The sequence below is a fragment of the Ammodytes marinus genome, assembly GCF_949987685.1.
Source record: "Ammodytes marinus genome assembly, chromosome: 1".
Taxonomy (NCBI): domain Eukaryota; kingdom Metazoa; phylum Chordata; class Actinopteri; order Uranoscopiformes; family Ammodytidae; genus Ammodytes; species Ammodytes marinus.
The window spans coordinates 13,381,198-13,404,592 of NC_137230.1; the positions used below are offsets into that span (position 1 = coordinate 13,381,198).

General features: G+C 38.9%; 4 protein-coding genes across 4 annotated transcripts; 2 read left to right on the plus strand and 2 right to left on the minus strand.

Annotated features, from left to right (window-relative positions):
* Positions 1–611: 611 nt before the first annotated feature.
* LOC307251003 (uncharacterized protein) lies at positions 612–4,839 on the minus strand (the record flags this gene model as incomplete). Its single annotated transcript, XM_080028298.1, has 10 exons — positions 4,756–4,839; positions 3,990–4,206; positions 3,098–3,276; positions 2,782–2,997; positions 2,286–2,664; positions 1,850–1,971; positions 1,498–1,737; positions 1,237–1,398; positions 916–1,005; positions 612–782 (listed from the first exon to the last, which is right to left on the minus strand). Exons 2-10 carry the CDS (start codon positions 4,204–4,206, stop codon positions 612–614), a joined length of 1,776 nt encoding a protein of 591 aa, XP_079884424.1. The 5' UTR covers positions 4,756–4,839.
* Positions 4,840–7,015: 2,176 nt separating this feature from the next.
* LOC307251015 (uncharacterized protein) lies at positions 7,016–8,778 on the plus strand (the record flags this gene model as incomplete). The annotated part of the gene is made up of 5 exons (XM_080028311.1): positions 7,016–7,050; positions 7,163–7,281; positions 7,936–8,032; positions 8,585–8,721; positions 8,757–8,778. Exons 1-5 carry the CDS (start codon positions 7,039–7,041, stop codon positions 8,776–8,778), a joined length of 387 nt encoding a protein of 128 aa, XP_079884437.1. The 5' UTR covers positions 7,016–7,038.
* Positions 8,779–8,802: 24 nt separating this feature from the next.
* On the plus strand, positions 8,803–10,670 carry LOC307255866 (uncharacterized protein). Its single transcript, XM_080034678.1, has 4 exons — positions 8,803–8,954; positions 9,436–9,561; positions 9,675–9,805; positions 10,295–10,670. The coding sequence occupies exons 1-4, from the start codon at positions 8,822–8,824 to the stop codon at positions 10,511–10,513; spliced, it is 609 nt and encodes a 202-aa protein (XP_079890804.1). The 5' UTR covers positions 8,803–8,821; the 3' UTR covers positions 10,514–10,670.
* Positions 10,671–11,632: 962 nt separating this feature from the next.
* On the minus strand, positions 11,633–21,819 carry ace2 (angiotensin I converting enzyme 2; the record flags this gene model as incomplete). Its single annotated transcript, XM_080034203.1, is given in 19 exon segments — positions 11,633–11,738; positions 11,828–12,022; positions 12,701–12,817; positions 12,928–13,025; positions 13,124–13,176; positions 14,239–14,423; positions 14,660–14,782; positions 15,464–15,562; positions 15,690–15,834; positions 17,125–17,351; positions 18,176–18,348; positions 18,469–18,566; positions 19,008–19,113; positions 19,223–19,338; positions 19,752–19,895; positions 21,013–21,106; positions 21,308–21,466; positions 21,614–21,801; positions 21,804–21,819. Coding segments are annotated over 19 exon segments (2,442 nt in total).
* Positions 21,820–23,395: the final 1,576 nt, after the last annotated feature.

The following is a 23,395-nucleotide window of genomic DNA, read 5'->3' on the forward strand; positions in this document are numbered from 1 at the left end:
TAAGGGTGGAATTGTGTTGATGAAACCTACAGTGTAGATAGTAGTTTTAAAGGTAATTAATATAAGCACAAACACATTTTCCAACGTAATGTAATCCTGTTTACACACAGTGTGGTTTGTAGAACTTTACAGAAATGTGAGGTGGATATTTTTATATACTATCTATGATATTTTGGTAGGCTATGAGTTATTCCAGCTAGTGGGCACTGTTGGGGCAGTGTATGTGTATAGGAAAAACTACAGTAGGACTAGAGGGAGCAGAGAGAGTTCCATGGGGCTATACTTCTTACTGTCAACTCAAGCCAATGCCAATGCATGTGATTTTTTTAATATACTTTTGATTCAGAAAAGGATAAGCTTCTCATATGCACGCATGTTTTAATTTCATAAAATATTTGCTTACATCACACTGTTGTAAATAATGGGAGGAACATATACAATCCATCCATCCAGCCATGATATACAATTGTTTGTGAATATACATGTAATTAATGTTAGGCAATAGCGGATTGGATCCTGAATGATGAATATTAGATTTTAGCTCCCCACCGCCCATCAAGGCACATCATGAATCCACTCTGACTGCACACACATCTGGCTAATTGCTCAAGTTAAAGCCACATTAGGCCTTGCATCTGTTGAATATACTCTTCAGTTTTAGATTTCTCCCCACTCAGTTCAGAAGCCCCTGCATTGTCCTGGTGCAGATGGCGCATGATGTCCTTGGCGATTCGCATGCTGGCTGCCTGTCCGCCAGCTAGGTTTACTGCATGAGGTCCAACCTGTGTCGGGGGGTGGGGGGGTGGGGGGGTGGTAGTAGAGATGTAAGTGTGTGAAAAAATAACTAAACAGATTTCTGTTGAAACATAATAGGCCTATTATTCCTAACCAAAACATGACGTGGAAGAGACTTACCTGTAGAGCGGTGTACTGCCCCATCAGGTAGAGCGGGCACTCTTCTGCCCACTGTAGGCTTTCTGATATGCACGGCCAACCATCAATCACCTTCACGGAAGGAGGAAAAAGTTAGACGGAATGTATGGATCTCTTAGCACTGTTCAGGTTACATCATGGAAATAGAGCACACTTTGGTTGGTTTTAAAAAAATTATCATCAGATTATCTGACCATCCTTCAGGAAATTTCAGATCCCTTATTAAACCAACCTACACTTGTATTGTGTTGCTCTAATGTCCACACTACTACACACATACAAATGTTTGTATGGCCAACCCACCTGTATTGGGAATTCCTTCATCACCTCGGAAAGCAACGGGTCCTGGTTGACATCAAGTTTGCAGCCGGTGGCGAGCCAGATCATGTCTCCGGTCCAGTGGTCCCCAGTGCTGAGGGAAAGACTCCAGGCCTGGTTCCTGTAGCACCATCTGGCTTCACTTACCTGGACGGTTGCATGTATTGTAGACAATTCTAATCTGTCATGAGATTATTTCACCTCACTAATTAACTCCACCCTGGACCTCATACCATGTACCGTTACCTGACAGTATGTCTTCACATCCACCCGTCCGTTCCGGATGAATGGCTGCAGGTGAACGTAGGCCTCTGGAGTGACGGCCCCTCCTTTCCTCGCTTGGCGAATCATCGCCAACCGTTTGTGGAGACTCCGTTCATTGTAAAACTGTCTTAGGTAGGCTTGTCCATCCATCTTGATGCCGTGTTCCACATGTGAGTAACGTCCCACCAGGCTCTCCACATCGCCCACATCAAACTGTTTTAACTGTTGAAGAAACAACAAAGGCACAAGTGTGTTTTGGGGCACACAGGTGTGTCTTCTGTTTCTTATTTTTTCTTATGGTTGGTCTACATGCAGTTTCACACTGTCACTAGACCTGCAGGTACTTCCTCATGACCCATGTCACATGGCTGGCACCTTGCTGCAGGGCAATTGAGACGACATGAGCGCTGGTCAGACCTCCACCAACTACCATTACTCTCTGCCCTGCCTCACACACTACACACAGTATTAGACACACGGGCATACAATACTTGTAAAGGAAAGTGTTGCAGTGAAGATGGGAGATTCAAATAGCCAGTTAAAGCTGCAGGAGCATGACAATCTCAGTTGAAAGCAAAGTATTATTGAATGGTTTGACAAATCTGACAAAAAACAAACATTATCAAAAGGACATCTAATTTTAAGCATCAAGATACAGTATGTCATGTTTTTCCATAGAAAAAAGTGATAAACAACTAAAACATTGTTCCCTGCAAAGCTTTTCTGTATCATTGTGATGTGTCATAACCTTCAGAAGAAATCTGTCTCACCTCGAGTGGGAAAAGTCTTTTTCTGTGTCTGACAATCAGCGTGTTTTTGCAGGGCAGTCGGCAGGTGGTGCATGAGGTGCACAGTGTGTTGCAAACGCTCCTCTGGGTAGCTCTCTCCGATACTTTGCACCCATGATGGGATGTTGGCCATCTGGGCACGGGTTGGACCTGTTGCCATCACAAGGTGGCGGGCTTTTAGGATGATGCCGTCTTGAAGTTGGACTTGAAAATATTTCACTGTCTTTGTCACTCTCGTGGCAGCACCCTCAGTTTCCCCTTCCTTTGACCGGTCTTCCATCTCTTCCTTGTCTTCAGTCACAGGAGTGATGTGCTCCACTGTTGCCTTTAATAGCACTTTGTCCAGGTTGTATCTCTCCACCTGTATGTTTAGATTTGTCAACTCAACAACTCAGGGATGTTCAGGTTTAGATTTTTCTCCTACAACATTAAACATACCATGCAGAACACGCACACACAAAGATGTTGTGTGTCACACCTGATCTTTAAAGAAATCCACACTTAGTTTGGTTCCTGGTAGACTGAAGCATAAACTCTTCTTGAGTGTTGAGGTGATGTTCAGGCGTCTCCTCTCCTTCTTGCCAAGCCTCATGTCATTGAAATAAGCATTTTCGTCCAGAATATAAACTTGATCTGGAAGACTGTGAAGCTCAGCGGAACGATCTGACTTTAAAACAAAGTCCTGCAGTGCTTTCTGTCAACAAAAACATACGCAGTTGCTTATTCACATTCATACTTACATACTGTACATACGTAAAAAAAACGTCCTCATGGGAATTTGTTTCTGTCCGAACCTTATTGAGAGGGTCTGTGTGCACCAGAGTGTGTGAGCGCAGATGAGGGATGTTCAGAGCTGTGAACTGGCTCTCCCACAGAGTGGTCCACTCTCCATAGGAATCTACCACTCGGAGGCTTAATGGGGGACAAACAACCCTCTCTGATATTGTTGCTAGGTGCTCCTCCAGCGTCACACCTGCAGACCAAACATGACCATCGCTAAACATGAGCTGAAAAATGAGTCCACGTAGAAAGCAAAAGTCTGTTCAGTTATGGTTCATCACAACAAGTAGTAACAACGAAAAAGGAGTGTTCAATTATTTTGTCAGCAAACTGAGGCATGCGTCCAGATCACCACGTACATTTCAGCGATTCAAAAAAATGAAAGGAAAATTCAATCTGATGTTGGGGCTAAAAGTTAACTTTTCATGCAAATAAAATCAACAATACCATTCCAAATATTAGAATGGTAAGCTGAATTTTGAGATGTTAAGACAATATTGAGAACTAATAGGTCAACAATAGTTGATAGTCAAGAATACATCAAATGAATGTATGAGAAACTAATCGATTAAGTCAGAAGTGTTTGAGATACAGTCCAAACAATGAGGAAGTCTTACTACGTCATAGTTTCTGTGCCTGGCCTTAAAATATGACTAAATAAGTGAAAATGAGGATCTGAGTAAATGTAAGTCAGAATCACAAGAAACCAATAAAATAAATGATAAATTAATACATTTAAATATAAGACTTAGACGATCACTTGATCATTGAAAAAGTTGCCTGTTCATTTTCTGTGTATCTACTTATTGGTTAATTATTTCAACTCATAAATTACGCCTTATGGCAACGAGTCGAAACCATTACTGTGTCTCAATCATTATTTAGTAAGTTAAGTCAATACTGTACCAGTTGCTGTCTTCCTCCTCTTCTTCTTGCTGCTGCAGCGTTTGTTGTCGGATGTTTTGGCATTTGGCTGAGGCCTTTCAGGCTCTTTGCTAGAGGGGGTGAGGGGAATGTCAGGTCCACGGTCTAAGTTTGGTTTAGGCTCGGAGTTGGATAGCAGGCTAGCTAGGGTCAAGGCGTGAGGGCCTCCCCCTATTATTAACACATCCAGTATCACCATCTGAAACCCACACAGAGACATTACAGGACAGTGTCACAAATTGTGCAGTTCAAAACAAGATTGGAGAGCTGAGTGTATAGTTTCAAAGCCTGATTTGTGACCAGAGTTAGTTCCTTCCTGAAACATGTTGCATTCCCACTCTGTGGTTCCCACTGGTGGTTCGTCCCAATAAACAATAGAAGGCATAAAATATTAACACATTTATTTTATTTTTTATTTTATTTAATTTACAATGAGCAAAGAACATCAGGAGACAATCTAGGTTTAGTTTCATATCATTTTCTGTAAAATATACACCTGCTGAGGAGTATCTCTATGTGTTGGTTGTTCCTTTAACTCTGGAGTTTCAAACAACAAGATGTGGCCAAGTTTAATCTGAAATAGCATTTGTGGTCACACGCCAGTGTTTACGTGAATTGAAATGCAATGAGGTCAACATTTCACTAGCAACCTTCAGCTGCTAAAATGGTGAAAACTTTACCTCAGAAGTCAGACACAAACATCATGCACAGAATCTCACATGACATGCACAGACATCACTCACAATACCTGGTTGAGCTTTGGTTAGGCAGCTTCTGAGGCGGTGGAAGCGTGTTCCGTATCTCAGCTCTGATTGCAGTGCTGGACCTGTTGTGTTGAGAAAGTGGAGTGTGCCTCTCATGTAACTCAATCCACCTCAGCAGCTACAGATTTAGCTCGACGGTGAAAGCTGGAAATAGCTTCAGTGTGTTTATGTATGTTTGTATAAATTTAGTAACACAACTCATCCCAGGATAAAAACAGTAAGGCTTTGCAGCAGCAGATATGATTGCAGTCTTGTGTGTGCACAAAGACTACTATTAGATGGAAATCTTTTCTTTCTTTGTCCTTTGCTTCATTTGTCCATGAAAAAGGTGCATTGAGATTAACATGTACATTTTTAGCTGGCCGAGATGGCAGTGTTCAAACAATGTTGTTACAGCAACAAACACAATATAACAACTTAATGGGACATATCACTGAGATAACCATTGCACATTTTGAAACACTTACCTTGATATTTGATACTCTGCATGCATAGCTACTTGGCCTATGTTTCACCTCATATTTCTCAATATGATATATTATGTTTGGCCCCTATTGTTAACCTTTATTGTGTCATTATTTATATTCTATTGGTACTTTGTATATGTTGGTGCACTCTTTATATTTGCACCCTTTACGGTGTAGGCTTCGGCAAGTCATGCACCACAATTTCCCTCGGGGTGCATAAAGTTCTGTCTTATCTTATTTTATCTCACGCATTAGAAAGGAGTTAAAATGACATCCAATTAAAAGATTCAATATGAAGCTACAGCCAAGAGGCTATTGCCTTAGCAAAAAGATCTGCTGGTTGAAAACTCACTGGTTTACCTTTAACATTTTTCTCACAAAACATTCTTATAACATTTACTCAGCACCACGGCCCTGCTATATATATATATAGATCATATTTCTGCTTACTTAGAGTGACAGCCACTTATACATTACAATACCAACTCTAGTACGCCTAGTAAGAAGTAGCGCACAGTGGAAACAGGACAATGGAAAGGTGCATTCATAAAAAGCAGATCCCTGCTATCGTATACAATTTAAAAATGAAAGAAAGTCAAACATATGGGCTATTTCTTGTTTCAATTGAATAAACCTCCATGAGTGATTTCAACCTGAACCGTTCATTATTCCTTCTGTTTTAGTGGGACAGTTTGTTGTAGCACACATAGCAGCCTCTGTAAATGTATGTTTACTATCTGTTGGTATTAACCGTCACAGAGGAAGTAATATCCCTCCAGTAGTTCCTATATCAAATGTTTTGTCAACGGTTGTCGATTCCTCTTCTGTTTGTTCGGGATGGCAGGACGGTTACTCTGCTGGCATGTTCAGTATATGGCATCAGCACAGATTAAGGAAGTGAACATCTAGTTCAAGCAGAAAAGGGTGTCTCATGTGAGATGTTCTGGTAATCTTCAGTACTCGGACCTATGCGGCTGTTAATGACTGTTGACTTGTAGAACAGCTACGTCAGCAACACAATTAAAGGTGAAGTAAGTGGTTTATTTATGTTAATATAAGTGTTAAATAGCTCTTTATTCATACAGTGATCACTTACATAATGTGCTCGTTTCATAAAGCGGATCTCTCAGTCAACTGCTCTGCATGTAATCGGCAAATAAACTTATTGGAGGATCCCGAATTTGTTATCCAATCACAAGAGAGAACGCTACAAACCGACACCCGTCTCACTAATGGTCTCACTGCCGGTGCACGCCAGAGCAACAGATGGGTGAATGTTAATGCGCCTACAATGGCGGAGCAGGTAAAAATCCTTCCCAATGTCTGTTTTGATGGTTTTTATCATGTTTTATCACACTTATGGATCTGAGATGATGCTAGATAACTTGCTGCTTGAAGACCGCAGTGCATTAATGTGGTGACGTAGGGACGAGCGAGGGGACTGCTAACTGCAGTAACTGACAGGAAGTTAGCTAAAAGAACCATTCCGCTTACAGCACCTTTAAATGCTTTTGTGGATGGATTTTCGCCTCTCTTGTTCCACCATGCTTTGTCACAAGTTCTGTTTTCGGAACAAAATTATACACGCTTTTTTCAAATTAAAGATTAACTAATCCCTCATTCACTTCCCCTTGTGGCATCAGTTCCCCATCCATGAATGTGTCAGTGACCTCTCGTTCCTACTTCCCCTTCTGTTCTCGCAAAGCAGAAGCACAAACTCAGTGAAGGTATTAAGAGTGCCACTGTCACTGGTATCGGCTTCAGTCTTTGGCTTTATCAGCAGCAAACACCATCGGGACCATGGATTTAAAGGTGGGTGACAAAATCTAACACTTAACACTGCTGTATATGAGACACATTTTTAAAGATATAATTGGATTCATTGATTGATAACATTAGGGAATATCTGTTTCCTAAATGTCAGGAATCTGTGGTTAAGGGAGGTGTGCTGATCGGCCACCAGTTCCTCGAAGGGAAGCACCAGTATGAAGTGGAAAATGTGCTTAAGTACAAACAAGCAGGTGGAGAGAAAATGTTCGTCAGGTAAATGTCAGACACTGGCACACTGTCTAACATATTTTCTCTTCTCAGTGACAAAGACAGACTAAACATTGTTTCAGTGCTTTTAGATAACATAGTAAGCCATTTGGAAAACCCCATTTATTGTGTCAAAAAAAGAGTGAGAATCATTTTATTTGTATTTAACTTTTCAAGAACAGACCACAAAGTGCTTTGGAGTACAGGGTCAAATTCAATGCAACAAAATGAAAATCTTGAACATACATGCTGTAAAAATAACACATTTTTAACTAATTATGAGGTTTCACAAAAAATAAAGTTCATGAAAAATGTCAAATATTTTTTTATCAATTACAAATTTCATCAATCAATCAATTATGGCCCATAAACCAAAACCAAATAATTGTTACAACTTAAACCTCGATATAAATATAAAAACAATAAAATTAGACAGTTACAACTTGAAATCACAGACAGTGTGACCGAATTGAATACTAACTGAATGGTTACAATCAAGTTAAAACTTGAAACATTTCTTGAAAATACACCAGCAAATGACTACCTGATGTTTTCCAATTAATGACATTGTTATCATAATTTTTCTTTGTATATATATTCTGAAAACATTTATGTAATATAAATCTGTGTGTTTATTTTATCAATTACATTTCTTACCAGGAGAGGGGACAAACTGATGCAAATCAACGGCATGGACCTGCAGGATCTCACACCTGAGGAGTTGGCTCAAACGTTAGCTGAGGGGAATCCAATGCTGGTGAGTGAATTAACCGCTACGGTTTTATTTTCTAATTTATCAAAGCTCTAATATGATTATCTAAAAAAAATCAACATTTCAAACTCTCTCAGAGATCGAACAGTACTGACTGAATTCATGTGCATCATTGTCCCTGGGCAGGAACCAATTTTGTTTTTTATCCTGTTATTTATTGGATGAGTACAGATTGAACACACTTTGTAGCCCTTTCACTTGGTCAACACAGTGGAAAGCCAAAAGCTATTTACTTCAATATGTATGGGTTTGGGTGGGATTGTTTTCACATTCGGTATTTCATATGGTTGTTATAATATTTGTATATTAAAATTTACAGACTATATAATTGTATGCGTTAACACATTACGTGAGTAGAAAACTCAAATGAATGCTTTCCACCCGAATGGACATGTAAGAAACTCCTTGAAAAGAAGTTACAAAATATAAAAAAAATATATATAATTAAAGGCCTAAAGAGTAAAACAATTATGATTGATGTTGCACAATGCTCAGTCTGACTACATATTCCTTTACCTCCCCCCTTCCATCCTTTAGACGGTGCACAAGGCCGGCCAAAAGAAGCAGCACAGCGAGCAGCCTTCCTCGGCTGAGGACACTTTATATCCCGTCTCAAAGGAGTCCACAGTATTGAGTTTCAGCATGGAGATGAGGAGGGGGGAAGAGGGAGTAGGGCCACAGGAGGAAGGAAGTGGGGATGGAGGTTTAGAGTTGGACGGTTGCGTCGCTGAAAATAATGAGAATGGAGAGGGGGAAGGTCTGCTCCTTGTTTCCATGACCAAGACCAGTATCTCTGTGGTGAGAGGGAGGGGCTGTGACCCTGGCAGCCCCTGTCAGGGATGTAATGGGACTGGATGTACCTATAATGACATAGTCGTGGTGTCAGAATCCAGCGAGGTGAGGCTTGGTGAGTATATTGGGACTCTTGTCTTCCCCCTCCTCTCTTTCTTACAACCTGCTCATAATAAAAGTTATGTTATCCATTTCATAGTTAGGCTTTGGTTTCACATTTTCCAAGTCATTTATCTTACATTATAATATATTTATATAAAATGTAACATATCAAATATTGTCAGTGAGAGAAGAGTAAAGTCCTGGATCAATGTGCATTATTTTTTTATTTAGATACATAGAAAACAGAAGTTTCTTTACATTATTATACTGTATATTATATCTGATTAGAGGCAAGAGCAGTTCTCCAGTAGAGCATTGGAGGTCAGTAACAAACAGTCCAGCTTTCCCTCTATTGGTAAAAAAAAAAAAGCTCACATACTGATATAATGATATAAAAGGGATTGAGGAATGTATCACCTAAGTGGAGTATTTTAAAGGGGAGATAAATGATGAACTATGTGCCCTCTGTTTGATTGTTTGATTCTCACTTTCAGTTCCCAGAGGAGGTGGAAGTTTCCGTCTGGAAAAGTCGTTGAATGCTTCAATCCAAAGTGCGGCCAATCACCAGTACCTCCGAGGTCTCTGTGAGGAGAAGACCCTCTACGCTTCACCCAATCCAGGTTTGACTTTCAAAGCAGCATCCAGCAGCATCATACATTCATGGGAAAACATTGCTCTTTGGGGAAATCAGTCTATGCATTTCAACGACAGACGTTTTTTCCTCTATGTTCAGAGAAGATCACCATCTACTCCTACAAGTCAACCGGTGTCTTCAGAGGAATGCCAGTGGTCCTAAACTTAACCCAGTCCAACTGCTACCTCAGGTGCTACAAGGAGGGGGACAGAGTGTTCTTACAAGTGGAGGTAATATATATGTAACAGAGTGAGTGAGTTCATGCACAAACAGTTATCAACCTGCTTCATAAATTATACAGGAACTGAAGTTTTAGGTACTGCTATTTTTCAATACTTTTACAATGCTCACATGCTGATATATGGAAGGTGTACTATTTACAATGTTACCTTAACAACTGAACACATTATAGTAAGTCTGTATAACATTGTATGGCACCCCATCGTTGAGTTATTTAGTTATTGGTCATGACCAAAGTGGTGGATCCACTGCACTACAAACATTAATCCTTACTACTACTGTTTCAGGAAATTAAGATGTATGATGTGAAATGGATGTGTGCTATAGATACGATTGTTATTTAACTGTGAAATTAACACGTTGATTATAATGATTGTGATACTTGCAAGCAAAGTGATCATCCCATTGTCGGGATGTTGAACAGCCACCTGTAATCTCTTTAATGGATATCCTTAAATAGTTTTTTGTTGTTGTTGCAGACATGTGAAAAGCAACGACTTAAGAAGATTTCCAAAAGTGACGAGAGCACCCTCTCCTTCCTCTTCTACATGCAAAAAGGCCCTACCAAACACAGAAAGTTTGAGTCAGCGCTGCACCAGGGCTGGTTCATCCACATCCTCGACACAGACTTAGTGGGAATGGCAAACCTTGATGGAAGGCAGGAAGAACAATCGTTCATATTCATAATTCAGAAGTGATCCAGAGTCACTTCCTTTAGGCGGATTCTCAGTTCTTGGTCAAGTCAGTTTATGATTTTAAAGTTTACTGTGAATTTTATTTGGCACCTGAACGTGATATCATACAAAACAGACACAAGGAGAGCTATATTGTTTGAGCCACCTGGTCCACTGACAGATACCCATTGCAGCTGTTTCAAACTCTGCTATTGCAGAAGCGCGTAGATATGTATCATATAACTATATCTAATTTAAAAAAAAGTGTTTCTGTAAGTTTTTTTAAATTATATTCCTACTTTGATGTGTGGCATTATTTTTGGTTGTCAGTTTTTAACTTTTAAAGTAAGCTTTTCAAGCTGATTGTTCTTTTTTATGAGCATTATTATTTTGTGTTCAAGATGCAACTTTCATTAAAAATATATATTTAAAAAAAGTTTAAACAAGATGTTGTGATAATAACTATTTGTTTAACATGTTAAACATTATACACATGGGTATTATAACAAAAGCACACACATTAATTGAATAAAAATACTTTGTTTTATATAATTTATTTTCATATGCACCTATCTGCCATTGCATTGACGACCTTTATTTTAATACTGTAAAACAAGTACAGGTATCAAATTATTACAAAAAAGTTTAACCATAAAAGCCTGTTACACTTTATTAAATGTAATATGGACAAACGGATATTTTGATCAACTATACTGAATTAAAATTGCATGACACTTAAAATGTCTGAGCATCCTACTTGGTTGACAATGCTGTAAAATCGCACAGGATACATGTAGTTGTATGTTATGTTGTTCTACTTATACATTGTTAATGCTTTAAGTAGTAAAAGTATAAGAGCAGCACACATTCACATGGAAGTACACATAGAATATTACAATTAAGTACAATGAAGTATACTTTTTTTACAACGTTCATGAGTATTCACTTTACAACTATCTGTAAGGGTCAAAATCCTCCTAAAACTAAAGATTTCATATATACACACATTTAGCAGTTATGTTGATGATGTTGAGACCGTGCAGCACTGGCGAAAGAGAATTTTCCCTTTTCCATTCTTGGACAATGTACTGTACATAAGCATCGAGGACACCTTCCCTCTGTTCTTCTGTGACAGCAGTGGATTCAGAATCCGGTTTGTTCGTCTTCGTTTTCGTCAAAAGCTTTGTTAATTTGTCCTTCAATGCTTGTATCATAGGGATTAATCTCCACGCCTGTGTCTGCAGATTTCCTAAAAGAACACAAGAAACACAACTTGTCACACAGTTATCTAGCCTATGTTATTGGTCTAACATGGTAGTCTTAAGAAAACAAACTCACTTCTTGCGTTCTCTGACACCAGAAACGACGAGGTACACGCCCGCCAAAACCACGATTCCCATGACCACCCCGAATACAACCAACCACACCTCCACCGCCTGCTGCACGGGAGGGGACAGTGTCGGTGGAATTCCCTCAAACTCCAGCGTCTGGTCATCCAATTGGAAGGCGTCGTTGATTCGGCCTCGACTCAACCTGGGATCAATATTGAAATGGGTTTATAATGGCTCACACCTATCTAATTCGATTGAAACAGGAAGCAATTTAGCTCAAATCCTCATGCGAAGCAGTGCTCTGAGCCAAACACAAGCATTAGCACGCTAACATGCTCACAGTGACAATGAAAGGGCTGATATTTGTCAAGTATAACGTTTACAATCTTCACCATCTGATTATCATGTTAGCATGCTTACATTTGCTAATTAGCATTACATACAGAGCACGGCTGAGGCTGAAGGGAATTCCTATTTGGTCATAAATGAAAGAGACTCTCCTCGACCCTGAAGAGAACATGAATGTCTGCACAACAATTGTTGCCAAGCTGGTGTCAGATTAATTCTAATGTGCAGAGTTTCCATCCAGTAAATGTTAAGATAATTTACTGGATTAGTGCAAACTTTGAGGTGCAAATGGTGCTAGGGAAGGAGTCAGATGATCATCCTCGGAGCACCACCAATGTTTGGACAAAATGACATATCAATGCTTCATATAGTACTTGAGATACTCTATTGATGACCAAAGTGGTGAACCGGCAAAGCGAACATATTCAAATAAAGTCAGTTAGCTTGTCTGTTACATCTTCATAGAATGTCTGTGAAATATTCATGGTAAAACATTTAGTATAATGTGATAAAAATGAAGCTAGTGCCTTACCGTATGGCAGCTTCCACAACATCCTTTGGAATATATGTAGCACGAATTGTTGGGTTGGTGACCGCAATGTAGAAGGAGATTCTGGGAGTTACCCTATATGTGAGGACATTCTCTGATCTGAAGGTGCAAACGAAAAGAAAAGCTTTTAAACGAACGTGGTTACAAAATATAGCCATAAGAAAAACAAAGCAAACAGTATCATTTGGGGGTTGGCAGTTTGTACTGACGTGAGGTCATAGGTTATGTTCTTTTCGCTGTAGTACTGCCTCACAGCATACGCAATGTTAGCCTTGAAGAGGAATAGCTCGTTGTCATTCCAGGGATACTGAAAAACAGTGTAGTCCATTGTTATTTTTTTTTACGTGTGGTCAGATATAATAACCAACATAATACACACTTCTGATATTGATTAATAATACTTACAGAATTATCACCCAGGGCCGCTTTCAGACTTAATCTCACTTTAATTGCAGTCGCTGGTACTGTAAAAACAAAAACAAAAAATGAATCAAATAATGGATTCCCTAAATACATTCTCAGTTTTCCATATCTCATCAAATCAATGGGGGTACTATAGTAAGTATAAATAATTGTTTCTTTATTATTTTTCAATCATTAATACAATTAAAACTGGCAGACCAGACCATGTCCTTAAACTTGTGAAATGTGTTTCCAATAAAGTCACCATGTGTCCAGTTACAAAGCACTTTTTGTTTTGGCTCATAAATTAAGAAAGATGTGGCATGGAGTTAAATTTTGCTTTGCTGCCTCCTGCTCATTTTCTTCAGGGAATGCAAATTCTGGTTAATAAATTGGTTTTAAAACATTGACATAAGTCTGTGTTTTTCTAATACCTTACAATTGTCATTTGGGTTTTTTGAATGTCACATCAGTCCCCTTTTGTTAATGACACAAGGCAAATGTTTAAACAGAGCTAGCATCAAGTTTTTTTCAGTCACAGGTATTACCTAAGGATGAGAAAGTTGTTTGTCCAGGCCTCTAGGGAAGCTTTTCAAATCTATTTAAAGGGTTCAATGAACTGTGTCACACTGCATACACATGATATGTTTCTATAGGATGATATGATCCTAGAGGAAAGAGGGGACCACTAGTAACCAGTAACCACGACCGCCCAGCACCGGACAGGAGGGTGTTATTTCTTAATCTAGGGGTGTGGCTGAGTACAATTGACTAAATTGATTTACTTAAATGGCAGTATACAGACAATCAACACAGAAAAATAGCAGGACAGAGGAGAAGCTTAATAGAAGCTCAATATGATTTTGTTACAGATTAAACAAACCATAGATCATATGTTCATTAGTGAGCTTCAGAAGGGATGGAACTGAGCCAGGTTTGCTGTTTCCCCCTGTTTAGTCTTTGTTTTAAGATAAGCTAAACAGCTGTTGGCAACAGCTACTTATTGACAATCAGAAATGAGAGTGGTGCCAAAACCTTTAACAAGAAATCAAATAAGCATATCCGTAGCCAGTTGTTAGTGGTAATACTTTTGAATGTGCATATCTTTTTCTACTCACATGTGGTGTTGTCAGGTGTTGTCGTCCAGCCTACAGTCCTGTTGTGTTTCGTATTCTCCGCCTTTAGCCAATCATGAAGTTTTTTGAAATAGTCCAGCAGAGGGCGGGCATCCATCTTGACGTCACCAGATATTGTTTTCAAAGCCCTGGTCCAGGACTTAGACCTTCCCAGCTCTAACATATTCCTGTCAGACAAACGCAATGATGATGATAAATCACTGATGCATATACACACTGCTGTACCGCAACGGTGTTCGATAATTTGGAACCGCAAAACAGAAATGAGACATTATCTCTCTTTTGATTTCAAATGGTTAGATGGACCATCCAAAGGGAGAATGTTTAGGGCAATCACAGGGAGAACCAAAACTACATCTGACTCAGTGAAAACCTAAGAAGAGGAAAAAGTGGTTGTCCTTACCTCAGCTTTGTTCCTGCTATTTTAGAACCAGTAATGTCACATGAAGACAAGTCGCCTGTATGATTGGCTGCATCACAGAGCGCTTTTTGGAACTGAAACTGGTAGATGGTTCTTGTGAAGTACCTGTATTCACAATCAGCAACAAACAAAACAAACCTTCATTTCAGCCTTGTGTAGCTAATGGACACAACCAAAAGTAAATCTCATTTTTACACAACAATTTCTTTATTTTGATGCTACTTTGAATGTTTGAATGCTTTAGCAACCTCCAGCATTGGTTCCTTGTACAATGATAATGGAACTGCATGGAAACATGGAAAATCTAAAAATTTATTACAAACAGAATATTGAATATTTATTTCTTTATATAATAAGGAATATCCTTTGGGTGTCTTTTGGGTTTTTGTGAGCGAACAATAGGCAATTTCTTTGTCCTTACGTTCCACTAAATTTCCCTATTCCCGATTCATATACATACACACATATATTCTCACGACCAAATACAGACAAAACTGAATATATCCTCTAGCTGCATCAATGTAATAGTATTTCAACAGACCATAAAAAGAAAACTGGCAAGTACATTTTTATTTAAAATGGTTCAGGATTACAATTAAATGTGTCTTGTTCCTTTCAACTAAATTTCCCTAAGATCCACATACATTTTTACCAATGCATATATTATTCAGTCCAAAAAACAGATCAAACTGAAAATACCCAGTAACCCTCAAACCAAACCTGATTTTGAGCAAATCCAGGTTCAAAGTGGCTGTTAAAAGTTGAGATGTTATGTGTGAATGTTACCTTATGAAAGAATAGTCTCCAGATACATGGAACAGAGCAGGCGGGTCACAGTACGTCTCATCTCTTGGCACTGGCTCCACCACACCTACCAGCTCCCTCCTGTTATAACAACAGAGAATCAGCACTGATGTAGGTGTTTGATTAAATATCAGTTTTGATTTTTAATAACAAATATCTTAAATTAACTGGGTTATTCATATACAGTATGCTTCATACAAGTGCTTACTTCATCTCCCACCAGCGCGCCATCCATTGGTCCTTGGGGATTTCCCCTGCAAACACCTGCCACCTCCATTCCTCCAGCATGTAGGTGAATGGCAGAGTGGCCACGATGGTGAGCGCCTGTTTCAACAGGAAGTTGATTTCTGTTTCTGCAAGGCAAAAAGCACAGAAATAGTTTTTAGATATAGAAAGTAAAATGGTTAGGGAACTGATGATAAGATCTGAATTCTGAAACACAATCTCACTTCTGAAACAGTGCTGAAACTATTCCATTCTACTATATTGTATCTCAAGATTGGTGATCTTCATGAGTTTAGTCAAGTTAATAATAGCATTATAATAGTATCGAATAAGAGAAAATGATCAAACTCTTCTGATTCTGGAAAATGTTAATAAAGCTTTGCTATGGGGCTTTTAAAACAAGACTGGGCTACTCAAAGGTTAAACCTATAATAACAATGTTTTGACCCCTTGATGGCAGTGGAAACAAGCTTAACACTGACATGTTATCTTAGTTATCTTAGATATGGTGAACTTAGCTGCTGGAAAAACTTAGTTGCTTATTAACACATTCGACAGAAATGGATCAACTTGGTGCTGAGCAGATAGATTACAGAGTTTTTAGAGTTGTTCTATTCCTGACTGCTGCCTGCAGAAAGATATGACGAGCAATTTGGGACTAAACAACAACAATAATGTGAAAATGTGAAAAAGCCCCATACAGTTGAAGGGAACTGCAGGTGATATTTTTTTCGCGGGTTCTCCACTATTAACTATATTTTTTTGCAGGGCTGGACCCCCCCCCATCATATTTATTATTCATTGTTGTTGTTTATGTTTTTAATGTTGTTTCATGTTTTCATGTATAATTGTTGGAGCTTGTACTTCAAGTAAAATTTCCGTGAAAACGGACAATAAAGTATTATCTTATCTTATTTTAACAACCTTATATAAACACTTTGGCCCCTCTGAGTCACTTAATTGGATAACTACAGTATAATTAGCAAAGGAATCGTTTAAGACAATCCCACTGCTATATCCAGCCAGATGTTGTTGTTAATACATACTTCCATGATCTGTCTCCTCTCACCTAAAGTAAAATTAAAATAACACTGAAATTAGCAATTGTTCTATTCAGCGATTTCTTCAAATACAAGGGGCATTGAACAGCTGTAGCAGTTACTCGATCCCTGATCAGTTAAACCACTGACTGATCGGTGTAGGTGAGGGAGGTATGTGTGAATGAGAGCCTGTAAAGACAATTCAACCATTCACTTGCTCGTTGTTCATAATCGTGATTCATTCAGGCCCTTATGTGTAGCTAAACTGTTACTGTAGCTAAACTGCTAGAGGTACAGAAGTTATTCTTCCTCTGGTATTTTTGGAAGTCAACAAACGGTGCCAGGCTAAGTGTTCAGTGTTATGTACATTGACCGTACCGTTATCATAGATGAAGTCAGCAGGCAGCAGTTTCAGGGCCTGCAGGTGTCTGGGCGTGGCGGCGGAGAGGGACATGATCTCTCCCACGGCCTCGTGGAAGCCCTCGTTGGCTCCGTCTCTCAGGAGGTAGGACAGGTTACGGTAAGCCATCTGGTACTGGTTGTGACCCATCTCATGGTGCACCGTCAGGAAGTCATCCATGTTGACCTTGCTGCACATTTTGATCCTGAAAGACATGGCAGGAGAATTGTCGATGTCAGCATGTATAAACGTTTGACACAGACGCGACTTGATACCGTATCAGATACACCGGGCCAATAAAACAATCTGCACATGTTTCTGATGTGTTAGATGTTAGATGTTGACAAACCCCCCCGAAGCCCAAGCTCCTTGTGAGACAGGTGGACTAACACGGTTTACTGGAGAATACATCTGATTCAGTCAAGTTAACCAAAACAGACACTTGAGGAGCCATAGAACCTGACTTTTGGTCCGATTTTTTATTTGGACAAACTTTGTTGCTATAGTCACTAAAAGTGCTGGGGCGGCTACAGTATATGGATTAATATTTGACAGCATGATGACTTTGGTTATCTTTATCAGCAGGACGGAATGACTCAGAAATTAATCAATATCATTGTTCCAGCACGCACATATTTACGGCTCCTATGTACTGATATATAAATATATAACTAATTTGAAGCAATAAAAAACCCTTATATAATTCATGTCAAATGAAATACATTTTAAAAAGAGCTGCATTATGTTGTTTCTTCTGTCTTCAGCTGAATCATTTTTGCAGATACTCGATCATGGTCTAATTTAGTGGGGGCTGAGGCTGAGACACTTGTGCATGGAGCATGCTGATATATGGCATATGGATTGTTAAAATGAATTGTTACATAATTAACTAATTGGATGGAAAGTACGAATAGTAGCAATTGCATACCTTTGTCAGGTCTGTCTGTGTGTGTGTGTGTGTGTGTGTGTGTGTGTGTGTGTGTGTGTGTGTGTGTGTGTGTGTGTGTGTGTGTAGATGATTTACCCCACCTAAAGTCCTCTCTGTTTCCCATGTCCCAGGCAGTGGGGTGACAGACCACCTTGCGTCCATCCTCAGGCTTCACCAGCATGGAGTCATTCCAGAAGTTTGGAAACATCTCGTACAGGCCCACGGACATGAAGAACTCCTCTGCTTCTCTGAAAAGACGCAGCTCACTCCAACCCTGCAATTCAATTTAACATTGGTCAATATCACTTAATCACTACATAAGCTTCATTGCAAACCTTGTTTTAATTGATATTAATATACATGCAATTATAGAATCAATTTCATTGTACTGTACCTGCTCCACCATTGTTGTGCTGACATCAATGTTTGGTTTTAAAGGGTAGGGGGTTGACAGAGGGTACAGGTTGGTCCAGAATCTTCCCCACATGTCACCTGAACAAGCAACACAAAGGGTCATTATTATGTTAGTACTCATAGACACCCAGATGTTCTTTCTAGAGTAGGCCTTAGTCAGTTGTGGTTGCAAAAGTCAAACAAAGGAAACAAAGCTACCCCAATTAGTTTCAATAAAACACTGACTGTATACATTACATCTGATGCATTATGTAACAATATTCATCTGTGTTGTTACCTTTAAACAACCATAAAACAATCACGTGAAGCCTTTCCTGAAATTAAGAATTATTTGTTAACTACATCTAAAATAAACAGATTCAATTAAATCATAATGAATGAAAGCTTCAAAATACTTTTGTAATGCTAATTGCACCAGCCTTCACTCTTCCCCAAAAATAAACTGATTGCAAAAAAAGATATATATAAATTTAATTTGATGCCTCTGATTATCACTTAGGAATAAAATCCTCAACACACCCAGCAGGTGGGCTGGTAGAGGGCCTTGTGGATCAATGTCTTTTCTGTAGACCTCCATAAGCCTGGCTCTCACATAGGCATGCAGGTCCTTGTATAAGGGCAGGATCTGCATAGAAGAAAAAATAAGTAAATAAAAAAGATAAATGACTGTCATTAATATATACGCTCTGAAATATGAGAAATGCAATCCACCGACATGGACTGATTAGACGTACCTCTTGATATATAGAACGGACGTCTTTCATCAGCTCATCTCTGGTGTACTTGAACTGAGGGTCTGTCTCGATGGTCTCATAGTTGGATCTCCAGTAAGCTCCATAGTCTCCAAAACCTGTAAGTGTGTGTGTGTGTGTGTGTGTGTGTGTGTGTGTGTGTGTGTGTGTGTGTGTGTGTGTGTGTGTGTGTGTGTGTGTGTGTGTGTGTTTGTGTGTGTTTGTGTGTGTGTCAGAGACGGTAAGGGTTATGCTATTAGATATGGGTATTCATCCTTTGTCCTATGAGACATTATATTCATCCATTCACAATCTACAGTATTGGTTTAGTATATGTACGTATATGGTGCCTAGATAGAAGTGTAATCATTTAAGATAAATTAGGTTTCCACCCAGAATGATCAAGCCTAAGGTCATCTACCATACCAGTGCTTCTCCTTCATTCACACATTAAATATATAACACTTAATTACACAATATGTCTTTCAAACATTACTACATCAATCGGTGTATTGTCTCTGAGATGTATCACCGTTTAGTTTTGCAGCTTCGTTCTTCAGATCAACGTAGTCTTCGTAGAGAGGCCTCATCTTCTTCCCTGTCTCTTTCCTCCAGCCCTCCCACACGTGAAGGCGCTCAGCATAGTCTCGACTGTTGGCCATCACGTGCTCCAAGCCTGGAATGACAGGAACACATCTCAGATCAATGTTTGTCTTTGTAACACATCTAAAAACAAGAAGCTTACACTAAAACAAGCATGACAGCAGAACTAGAGGCACATTCACCCAAGTGCTATACTTGTACTATCTTATGATCATTGATAATTATATTCAACTACATTTCAGGGGGAAATGTTGTAAATGACTTGACTTCATCAATCAAACAGCTACAGTTAGTAGTTGTTGTTTTTTTTAGTATGTGTATGAGTTATAATCGTAATGGAGTATTCACACATAGTGCTACTTTTGCTTAAGTAAGATGTGTCAGTGCTTCTTGTACCACTGTATGATAGAGGTGTCTTAGAAATATTTTCAAATAAGCTAAACTCATACAATGTTCTACGAAAAAAAAACGTAGATACGTTCTTAGATAAATGTTCTTCAATACCAAAAGTTAGAGCATTTGTTCTGTAGAAAAATAGTATGTGCCACATATAATAATAAACAGTATATGATATTATCAGATACTGATAACAGGATGCATGAGTAGCATTTTACTGTTGTAACTAATCAAGGTTTATATACAGTCAGGTAGTTTCATCCAACAGTTCCCAACCAAGAGGACAGGTCACAAAAACATCTGATATAAAACCAAATTCTGCTACACAAATCCATATTCAATTTTGGGCTTGTCTATCTTGCTGTTTTTTTGTGGAATAATGTTACTTATTTGGCCTTGAACAGTTATTCAAATGACGCCAACAGAGAAGTTGAAAAATGCATTGCATTTTATGAGTTTTTTGTAACATAAAACCTAATATGAAAAGTAACATGTAACTAATAGCTGTCAAATACAAATGTAGAGGACCCAAAAGTGTAGTTGAGTAAATTTACTAAACATCACTATCACGTTACTATTTAAATTAGTTTTCTATACAATTAAATTAAAAAACATATATAAAATGTTCATAACATAATCCCTAACATAATTTATTACAGTATATTCATAAACCTTGGTTTAAAAACATGATATAAAAGCCATTTTCCTTTTCTCAATGTTAATTATAAACTTCTTTATCTGACTGCAGCAGGCAGCCACATCACTGTAACCTCGTCCTAATTAACAGAGCATACCTGGCTCCAAAGTCTGGCAGTTAGAGGGGTCGCCCATGAGACACACTTTCGCCGTGCTGTAGATTGTACTCATCTCACTCATGGCCTTACTCAGCTACAAGCAGATTGAAAAGAAAGCACAAGGTTACAATGTTTGGGTTAATACTGACTCAATTAACCCATATCTATTGTGGCTCTGAGGAGGCGGCCCAGAAAATGAAAACCTTTTAGAAAACATGAAAACATCATATGCTAAGACATTATCCAAACACAGAATTATGACAGAGTGAAATTGAACATAGAGTATTTGCCTTACACGTTCAGCTTTATCCTCGGAAAGGGCACCAGACCCTTTATCCTGCAGGGAAATGAGCTGTAGTTTGATCACTGGATCGTTGATCTGGTCGAGTTTGAATCTCAGTGACTCATTCGACTTCTGGGTGTAGAATGTGCCCCAAATGCCCCCCTGTTCAGACTGGGGAGAATGAAACAGACACATTCAATTATGTAAATACGTGGTATAGCTTAGACCAGATCTGTTTGTGTTTGTATTTAACCTATAGTGAACACTGGTTAATCTAGGGTAGCTATATCATGTCTCCAATGGTCTCTGGATGCCTACCAGTTTGTCTGAGTTCTCCTGGGTGATGTTGGTGTTGTAGGCCCATGATGCCAGCGAGTACTGGTACATAAGTCTGGTGGCATCCTCGTCAAACGTCCGCAGGAACTCCTTTGCCTCCTTCTCCAAAACTGACTGAGCAGAACAGTAGCACACAGCCAGCAACACTACGAGAACTTTAGCAGACATCTTGGCTGCTTCAGTTCCATCCACAAACTAACTCTGGGAGGGAAGGACACTGTACTCAGTTTCAATAAACTTCTCTGCCGCCTTGGCCTTTGGACAGATGAGCCATAACCGAGGGTGTATCTGATACTTCATTTACAGATAGGGTGCTTTCCTTACAGGAACAGTGAATGTCACAGGGCTGCCTTCACATAGAGGGGAATCTGTGTGATGCTTTGATACATTATCAGTTATGGAAAAGATTATCAGTTACGGAAAAGTTTACAGCTAGTTGTATTTGTGATTAGAGTGTGAGTAAGATCTTTGGATAAAGTTTTAGATCTATTAGCCTCAAACAATATTTTGGTATTACATTTTAAGTTTGCTGTTATTAGCAAGAAAGCATCTTTATCTTTATTTTTTTAGAATGTATTTACTTTGCACTTCTTGTTTTTCTAAGTATATATCAAAAGGTCTTATTATCAGTGGTATTAATTGAAGACCAACATTTGTATCTGCGAACCAAAAAAGGGCACTTTCTATGGATTTTCAAGTGTCAGTTCTTACCGAAATGTAACCCTTTAAGGAGGAACATGTCAAGGAAAAGGGAAATAATTGTACTTGATGGGAAATATGTAAGTCAAGTCACGGTAGGCCCTAAATGCTGATAAGAAATCAGCCAAGAGGGCAAGGTTTGTTTTTAAGATTTATTACCAACAACAAAAGATTATTAGACTTCCTCTCTCCCTCTCTCTTTCTCTCTCTCTCTCTCTCTCTCTCTCTCTCTCTCCCTCTCTCTCTCTCTCTCCACAAATCAATCTACTGTACAATCTACTAAAACATCAACATAAAAGGGAAAACATAAAAACAATAAAAGGGAATCAGAATTGTTATTGTATCCACCACAGCAAGAAAACTCCCAATTATCTGAGCTCAGTTCACCATTTTGAATATCATTGGTGCTCGGAAGAAGGCAGCGGTCTATTTTGAGCATGTTTCAGATGGGCAGATACATTCTAAGGCAATGCACCTGTTTCACATCCCTGGGAACGTTAATTTTATGCAACAGTGCTATCCTGTGGATTTAGTTGGTATTACAGGTATAGTTTGCCAACTTATATACTTGTACCCTTTTACACTTTATTACTTGCCATAATTGATTGTCCTTGATGCACTAGTTATGAAACCAACCCCTCTCCACTGTAAATGACATCCATACACTTTGGTCTGTGTGGTAAAAATGCTTTCTAAAACCTAAAAACACAAGGCCTACATACTTTTAGGAAGGTTTTTACAGCAGGACTTTACTTGTTAAGAATATTTTTTACATCATGGAAGATTCATTGTTTTTAATTCCATTATTTCAGACATGGAAAAACGTCATATGTATGCTGAACTATAGTGGACTTGTCTGCACAATTTAGTTTGACTAATGAGTTAGCTTTACCGCATGATTCAAGTTATTTGTATGTATTAATCACACACAATTCCTTCCGAGATGTGTCAAAACTCTGTTACAAAAGCGGATGAGGTCGGTTCAGCTGACAGCACCGGCTTATCACTCTTACTAGTGAATACAGTTTAGTGCTATCATTTTATTCCCAGCATATATAGCTGCAC